The sequence below is a fragment of the Gopherus flavomarginatus genome, chromosome 18, assembly GCF_025201925.1.
Source record: "Gopherus flavomarginatus isolate rGopFla2 chromosome 18, rGopFla2.mat.asm, whole genome shotgun sequence".
NCBI lineage: Eukaryota > Metazoa > Chordata > Testudines > Testudinidae > Gopherus > Gopherus flavomarginatus.
The window spans coordinates 20,164,849-20,173,535 of NC_066634.1; the positions used below are offsets into that span (position 1 = coordinate 20,164,849).

General features: G+C 59.4%; 1 protein-coding gene across 1 annotated transcript; it reads right to left on the reverse strand.

Annotated features, from left to right (window-relative positions):
- Nucleotides 1-356: 356 nt before the first annotated feature.
- LOC127036839 (homeobox protein H17-like) lies at nucleotides 357-5,180 on the reverse strand. Its single transcript, XM_050928089.1, has 3 exons — nucleotides 5,015-5,180; nucleotides 2,520-2,683; nucleotides 357-1,440 (listed from the first exon to the last, which is right to left on the reverse strand). The coding sequence occupies exons 1-3, from the start codon at nucleotides 5,028-5,030 to the stop codon at nucleotides 1,276-1,278; spliced, it is 345 nt and encodes a 114-aa protein (XP_050784046.1). The 5' UTR covers nucleotides 5,031-5,180; the 3' UTR covers nucleotides 357-1,275.
- Nucleotides 5,181-8,687: the final 3,507 nt, after the last annotated feature.

Genomic DNA, 8,687 nt, shown 5'->3' on the forward strand with positions numbered 1-8,687 from the left:
CCAATCGATTTATTTTATAATTAGATGGGGAAAATGAGATCGTTGGCGACTGGCCAGTAACAGCGTGGCTGTGACACGTTTGTATTTTTCGGTCTTATGTTGTAAGCAAGTCTTTTTTAAGTGAGGTGAAGCTTGGGGGTAGGCCAGACAAATCAGCCCCCTGAACGGGGTACGGCCGTCTGAAAAGGCTGAGAACCACGGGATCAGACAGACACGATGTGGGAGGTACAGTAATATCTTTTATTGGCCCAATCTCTGTTGGTGAGAGAGTCCAGCTTTGAAGCCACACCGAGCTCTTCTCCAGGGCTGGGAGAGCGGCTCAGAGCGTCCCAGCTACATACACGGTAGACCAGACGGTTTACTGTAAGGCGTTAACACAGATCTCAAGGGCCTGTTCAAGGCAGAATGGCCCGTTAACGCCCCAGCAGTCACAGGACACAAACAGGGGTTGGTGGGTTACCGACTGCTGTAATAAGCTCTGTGCTGGGCACCTGCTGGGCTTCCAGTGGGGAGCTGAGAGCCTGGGCAGCACCCAGGCCCCTGGTGGGGGAGTGGGGAGCTGGGCAGGCACAGCCTGGCTGGGAGCTGGGAACCAGGGGGCAGCCGGACTCTAGCTGGAGCCCCCCACCTGCTGCGGGGTCACAGCGCGAGCAGTGAACGGTTTTCTTGTCAATTTCGGACGCAGAGCCGTGATATTGACAAGGCAGAGATCGGGGTGGGGTGGGGGGAACATTCTGCCCCCCCCCCCCCCCCCCCGCAGATGTTCTGCACAGTCATCTTTTGCACTTGAATGGAGGTTCGGGTCAGTGCTGGGGACGGGGCCCAGCAGGGGGCGCTCCAGGGATGAGGTGCCCTAGGGTGGGCCAACGGGAAGCCCTGGCCTGGAGTGCTAATTGTGCAGCTGGTTTTGAAAGAGAGTTGGGTGAAGAGGCCAGGCTGAGACCGCCCCCCAATTCATTGCACACAGGAGGCACCAAGCAGCCGGGCCGGATGACTCCTGTGTCTGCGGGTGTCAGTCCTGCCCCCAACCCCCGAGCTCAGTCAGAGTTTGGGGTACACATCCCGGCCAGGGAGTCAAATTCTGGCTGAAGATTTGGGGTGGGAAGGGGACCAGTTTGCAGTTGGGGGTGGGGCTGGAGTTTGATGGGTGCCCTGTAACAACAAGGTGGAGGAGGTGCACAGCCCATAGGGGGACCATCACCCCCATTCTGGGCCCCCCCCCAAATGGCAACTCAAATGGCCCCGTTGTGATCAGATGCCCAAGGCTGCGGTAGCTCAAGGGGGCAGCATCTTGGCGCTGCCCAGCCCTGGCATTGGCGCCTGTCCGAGGGGGGCAGCATGGGCAGGCTCGGCCCCCTCCAGGGCATTGCTGCTGGTTGGCTGCTCCTTCAAGAAATCCCGCCTTTCCCGTGCCCGCCGGTTCTGGAACCAGATTTTCACCTTGGAACAAACAATAGCAACAGTCACCGCGAATGTGGCCCCCAAACGGACCGGACACCTCCCTGGGTGCCATCAGCCCCAGCGCACAGAGAGGGAAACTGAGGCACAGAGCTAGGGCCGCACAGCGAGCCAGGGGCACAGCTGGGAATTCAGCCCAGGAGCCCTGATCCCTGGAGGCTCACTCGGGCTGTTGCAGACCCTCCAGCAGGGGGTGCCGCGGGAGCAGGAAAGCTGGGGCCTGCGAGTCACCAGGATACTCTGGTAGGGATCATGGACAGGCTGGCTGCCCCTGGGTGCCCCTGCTGGGGGATCCCCATCACTGACAGGCCAGCTGCCCCTTTGGTATCCCTTGCCAGGGACCCCCTCGTCGAGGGGCCGGCTGCCCCAGGGCGCCCACTGCCAGGGGATCCCCGTTACCGATAGGCCAGCTGCCCCTCTGGTGTCCCTTGCCGCTGACGGGCCGGCTGCCCCAGGGCACCCAGTGCTGGGGAATCCTCCTCGCCAAGGGGCCGGCTGCCCCTCTGGTGTCCCCTGCCAGGGGATCCCCCTTGCCAAAGGGCCAGCTGCCCCAGGGTGCCCACTGCCAGGGGATTCCCCCTCGCCGACGGGCCAGCTGACCCTTTGGTGTCCCCTGCCAGGGGATCCCCTTCCCCGACAGGCCAGCTGTCCCAGGGTGACCCCCACCAGGGGATCCACATCGCCAACAGGTCAGCTGCCTCTAAAGTGCCCCCCGTTAGGTGATCCCCATCACCGATGGGCCGGACGATCCCCCTCTCTGACAGTCAGTTGCCCCAGGGTGCCCGTTGCTGGGGAATCTCCCTCGCCGACGGGCCAGCTGCACCTCTGGTGTCCCCTGCCAGGGGATCCCCCTCGCCAATGGGCCAGCTACCCCTAGGACACCCCCTGGGGGTTCCCCCTCACCGACAGGCTGGCTGTCCCAGGGCGCCCGCTGCTGGGGGATCCCCCTCGCCAATGGGCACTGCCCCTTGCTCTAACAGGTGCTGATAACTGAGAGGATCCATCTGGGCTTAATTCCTGCCCAGCTCCCCCAAGCCCTGCCCGAGGCCAGAGCCTCCTACCTGGGTCTCGCTGAGCCCCAGCAGTGCCGCCATCTCCCCCACCTGCCCGCTGCTCAGATAGCGTGTCTGCCGGTAGCTGCCCTCCAGGATGCCGATCTGGGCCGCGGAGAACGGGACGCGGGGGCTGCGGGAGGCCCGGCCAGGGCTGCCTCCCTGCTTCGCCTCTGCAGGGAGGGAAGAGTTGAAGCAGGCGGGGGGGGGCACAGTTACCGGAGAGGAAGGACCAGGGCTGCCAGCCACTCTCGCTGTTAATACCAGCCGCACACATTTCCTTCTGGTAGCCACAACCCAGTGCGGCGCTAGGGGGGGGCTGTTCTGCAGGGAGCGGCGGGCGGCTCAGCAGGGGGCGCTCTCCCCTGGCAGGCAGGGCAGGCCCCAATGGGGTGCTAGGGGGCGCTGTGCTGCAGGGAGCAGTGGGGGTCTCAGCAGGGGCTGTTCCCCCCTGGCAGGCAGGCAGGGCAGGTCCCAATGGGGCGCTAGGGGGCGCTGTGCTGCAGAGAGCAGTGGGGGGCTCAGCAGGGGGCGCTCTCCCCTGGCAGGCAGGGCAGGCCCCAGTGGGGCGCTAGGGGGTGCTGTGCTGCAGAGAGCAGTGGGGGGCTCAGCAGGGGGCGCTCTCCCCTGGCAGGCAGGGCAGGCCCCAGTGGGGCGCTAGGGGGTGCTGTGCTGCAGAGAGCAGTGGGAGGCTCAGCAGGGGGCGCTCTCCCCTGGAAGGCAGGGCAGGCCCCAGTGGGGTGCTAGGGGGTGCTGTGCTGCAGAGAGCAGTGGGGGGCTCAGCAGGGGGCGCTCTCTCCTGGCAGGCAGGGCAGGCCCCAATGGGGTGCTAGGGGGGCGCTGTGCTGCAGGGAGCAGTGAGGGGCTCAGCAGGGGGTGCTCTCTCCTCTCAGTCAGGGCTGGCCCCAGCCTGTTGCAGGAGGGGCTGAGATCCTGCTCACTCAAGCTGCTGGGGGAGCCGGGGGGGAGCCCCCACTGTCCCGGTCACACCCAGTGCCTCGCGGAGCTGCCATTCACGGGTGGCTGCAGGGCTACAGTGGGGCTCACCCCAAGGGCGTGGGAAGGGGGGATCTTACTTGCCAGACGAGGCGGCTTGAAGCGGGAGCAGTGGATCCAGGCGTAACCCGGTGGGGTCGATCCCCACGCTGCAGCCCCCTCGCCCAGCTCCTCCTGGAGCCCCCCTTCCCCTGGCCCCTCCGAGTCACCCAGGGCCAGGAGGGAGCAGATGGAGAAGTCGGCCACCCGCCGTGGGGGCTGGGCTGGCCGCGCTGGGGGGAAGCCTAGGGCTGGATCCAGGCGTCCTGCTGGGGGGGCAAAGCCAGGGACCCCCTGTCTGAGGAGGAGGGGCCAGGAGGTGAGCACCCCGAGCTGGGCACAGCCCTCCAGGCTGCTGAAGCTACTCATGGCCCCTGCGAGTAGGACTAGGGGACAGCAGAGCCTGGGAGAAGGAAGAGGGGGCAGTAGAGACCTGGGGGGCCACAAGAGTGTGCCCTGGGGGCAGGAGGGCCAGCCAAGGGAGCGGGGGGGCAGGGGGAGCAGAGCCCTGGGGGGCAGGGGCCAGCCAAGGAAGTGGGGGGCAGGGGGACCAGAGCCCTGGGGGGGCAGGGAGGTTAGGCGGGGGGGGTGGAGAGCAGAGCTCTGGAAGATGGGGGGCTAGCGGGGGGAGGGCGCTCTAGCAGCACTGGCTGAAGCCCCGACCCCTATTTAAGGGCAGAGTGCTGGGGAGAGGAGCTTTAGCAGGATTTACCTGGGACCAATCAGGGCGATAGGATCACCTGACAGCAGCGAGGGGAGAGGAGGGGCCAGGGACACTGGGTTCCCAGCGTGGGGGTCCTGGGAGCACTGGGCCTGAGCCCACGGGGAAAGTGGTTCCCCCCCCCAAACCTCACAGCTGGACACTCCCCCAGTGAGGGGGTCTGTGACAGCCCATGGGGAAGGGGGCTGCTGTCATCTCAGCACAAATGAGAGTCGAGCCCTGCAGTGAATTATGGATGGGTTTCAGGGATCCCTCGTCTAGCGCTCAAATGCAGCCACCTCTGGGGTGACGCGCAGCAGCTGTTTAAAAGATGCAGCACCACCACACTGCTGGCTGGAGTCAAAAGCGAAGGAGGATCCCATATCCCAGCTCACAACCCCCTGTGTGTTTCTAGCCCTGGGATCCCCACACACAGCTCTGCCGGTGCCCCTCACTCCCAACCCACAGCCCCTTGCTGGCCCAGCCGTGGGCTCCTCCCTAGCTCTGCTGGTGCCCCTCACTCCCGATCTGCAGCCCCCTGCCAGCCCAGCCCTCGGTTCATCAGCTGGCATGTGGGGTGGGAGGGTGAGGGTCGGTAATGTGACAAGCTTTCCCCCGTGAGAATGGGTTGAGAACTGTAAACTCATTGTCCCTCTGCCCCTGCTCCAACCTGAACCCCAGAGCTCAGGTTCCCGGCACAGGCCCCCCTGCCCCAGAGCCAGTGTGTCTCCCCCCTCCAGCTCCCACCTGCCCTCCCCTGACTGGTTACCTGCCTTTGGCTTCATCTCTCCCCAAAGGCTCCTGTTACCCTGCTGGTTCCCCAGTGCCCCGGCCGTTGTCAGGAGAACGTTTGATCCAGCTGGTGGTTTTGGGATTAAGGCACCAGAAGCACAAAAGAGTCTGTGAGCCGAGGGGCCACAATTAACTAATTACCTGCTCGAGCTCTAATCCCTGGCGAGGAGTGCTGGGGCGCCCGGAACCCAATCGCCCCCCCTTCCCATTATACAACGGGGCTCCTGGGAGACCGACTGACGCAGACACAGCCGCCCCCAGCCTCTCGGCCCCTCCGCAGGGAGAGATTTGCTGAGAGCAAAGGGCTCCCTAATCCAGCAGACAAAGGCAGAGAAAGATTGGATGGCTGGGAACTTAAAGGAGAGAAAATCAGGCCAGAAATAAATTGCACATTTTTCAAAGGGAGGGGAATTAACCATTAGACAGAACCCAGGAGTCCTGGCTCCCAGCCCCCCTGCTCTAACAACTAGACCCCACTCTTCTCCCAGAGCTGGGGGAGAACGCAGGAGTCCTGGCTCCCAGCCCTCCTGCACTAACCCACTAGACCCCGCTCTCCTCCCAGAGCTGGGGGAGAACCCAGGAGTCCTGGCTCCCAGCCCCCCTGCTCTAACAACTAGACCCCACTCTTCTCCCAGAGCTGGGGGAGAACGCAGGAGTCCTGGCTCCCAGCCCTCCTGCACTAACCCACTAGACCCCGCTCTCCTCCCAGAGCTGGGGGAGAACCCAGGAGTCCTGGCTCCCAGCCCCCCTGCTCTAACAACTAGACCCCACTCTTCTCCTAGAGCTGGGGGAGAACCCAGGAGTCCTGGCTCCCAGCCCTCCTGCGCTAACCCACTAGACCCCACTCTCCTCCCAGAGCTGGGGGAGAACCCAGGAGTCCTGGCTCCCAGCCCCCCTGCTTTAACCAATAGACACCACTCCCCTCCCAGAGCTGGGGATAGAACCCAGGAATCCTGAACAATGGGATGGCAGCAAACAGCATCTTAATTTGGGGAGTGGGTTTAGTTCAGAAGTGATAAGCTAACTGCAAAGAGAAGGGAAGGGGGGCGGGGGCTGAGGTGAAGAGACGCTGGGGAGTGGGAAGGTTGGAGCAAACACCCAATCCAACCAGGGCAGCGAAAGCAACAGCAAAACTGCAAAAAGTTCTTTAAATCACAACTGTTCGTCTCTCTGTAAAAGCACCTCTCTAGCTCAACCACCAGATCCGGGCTGGCTGCAGGCCTGGCTGGCTGGATTCCCTGACCCCGGCCAGGAAGGCCTCAGGTGGGACAATCAGACTGATCCCTTCTGGCTTGAGAACCTCTGAGTCGTCCAACATGCTGGGACCCAGGGAGCTGATGGTGCCGGCTGGCCGCAGATCACAGGGTTGCCTGGGCCGGTCTCTACATAGATCCTCAGAGGGTGTCGTATGAGATTTCTTCTCAAAGCCTGCCTCACGCCAGGTGCCATAATCACCTCAAAACCTGCGTACGGTTAATGTGCAGGGAGTTACACGTCTGCACTGAAAATCATGCTCGCAAGGGCCATGTGTTGGGGCTGGTCCCCAGAAGCTGATGAACAAACTTCTTTCAGGCAGGAGACGCTTATCCGTCTGCCTGGCTGCGTGTAGCTTGAGCGTGGAGTGCCTCGCCGTGAGCGCCGGCGTACGGGCTGAGCAAAGTGCTAATCGAGTGATGGCAAAGTCTGCAATGGAAAAAAACAAGCTGTCCGGTTTACAAGCGAAGACAACGAATTGTCGGAACTAAATCTGGGGGTGCAGAGGTACACCCCACTATCCTAGCCGTGGCTTGTCTTCTGGATGGAGGATCACAGCTGGTCCGGTGGTTTAATGCTAGGAGAGACAGAAGAGCGGCTTGTTACATGCAGACTCTAGAATGGGGGTTATGATTTGATTTTATACGGACCCATTTGTTTCCATTAATTCTACTTGCTTCTCAAATCTCTATTCTGCATTAAAGAAATGTCCACCTATTTTCGCTAAGATGTACCTAAGTGCTAGACACAAGGTGAGTGAGGTAATATCTTTTATTGGACCGACTTCCGTCGGTGGAAGGTACAAGCTTTTGAGCTGGTGGAATCAGGGAACTGACCCCTGGCAGGCACAAATAAGGTTTCCCAGGAGCGGCGCCAGGGTTTTTGGTGCCCTAGGCGGGGGTCCTTCCACGCTCCTGGTCGGCGGCAATTCGGTGGCGGAGGGGGGTCCTTCCATGCTCCCAGTCTTCGGGGCACTTCAGCGGTGGGTCCTGGAGCGTGGAAGGACCCCCCTGCCGCCGAATTGCCACTGAAGACATGGAGCGCGGAAGGACTCCTGGCCACCGAATTGCTGCCGAGGGCCGCAAAATGCCACCCCCCAAATCCTTGTGCTCTAGGCGACTGCCTAGGTCACCTAAATGGAAGCGCCGGCCCCGAGGTTTCCTCTCGCCAAGGGCAGGTGGTAGTGAGGTGTCCCACAACACTGGGTATCCCTGGGAAGCGTCAGACATGCATGGGGCAGAGACTGGCTGCAAAGCTGATATAACATGTGGACAAGATTCTCAGGCTACAAAATGCTTTAAACTCGGGAGGGGAATATCTATCACATCTGTGATTCAACGAAAAAAAAAATCCCAAATCATCCAGAGGGGAAAGTTTACTGTACTCTGTAATCACCAACGTCTGGACAACAGGAAATTCAGGGAAAATTAAAGTGGAAGTTTCTGGTTAAAAAATAATAAAATTAGAAAATGATAAAAAAAAATGTACAGTTGAGGTCACCAGATTAACCTTAACTCCACCCCCAGAGTCAAGCAATCTTAACTTCATCCCCTCCCATGATACTTTCACCAAAACAATGGCAAGTAGCAGATATACACAGGGAACTGCACCAGATCAACCTTAGCTTTGTGCTGTATTGAGTCAACCAGCCTTAAATCCACCTCCCTTCCCATCTCATCAAATAGCCTTAACTCTGCCTCTACTTCCTATTTTATTGGAAAATACGAACAGTGCACACATCAGCCTTAACTCTGCCTCTTTGTGACAAAACCCCTTTACTCTGTTCCTTTCACCAAACAGCTTTATAACTTTGGGGGCACAGTATACAATAACTGAATTAACTTCCAGAATTAACACCCTCAAGAATGGCAAAGACGCCACTCTAAACGACATTTGTACTGAACAAATAAAACGTGTTGGGACAGCAATAAAAACCTAGTTACTTAAGTTGTTTAACACATGCTCAGTCACATACAAATTACCCAAGATCTGGCAACAAACATAGGTTGTGGCTTTCCTGAAGCCGGGGAAGGATGCAGCGGTGCCGAAGAATGTCAGATCTATATCACTACTATGTCACCTTTACAAACTGTTAGGTTTCAGAGTAGCAGCCATGTTAGTCTGTATCCACAAAAAGAACAGGAGTACGTGTGCCACCTTAGAGACTAACAAATTTATTTGAGCATAAGCTTTTGTGGGCTACAGCTCACTTCACTGGATGCATAGAATGTAACATATAGTGAGGAGACATATATACACGTACAGAGAGCATGAAAAGGTGGGAGTTGTCTTACCAACTCTGAGAGGTCGATTAAGTAAGAGAAAAAACTTTCGAAGTGATAATCAGGATAGCCCAGTACAGACAATTTGATAAGAAGTGTGAGAATACTTACATG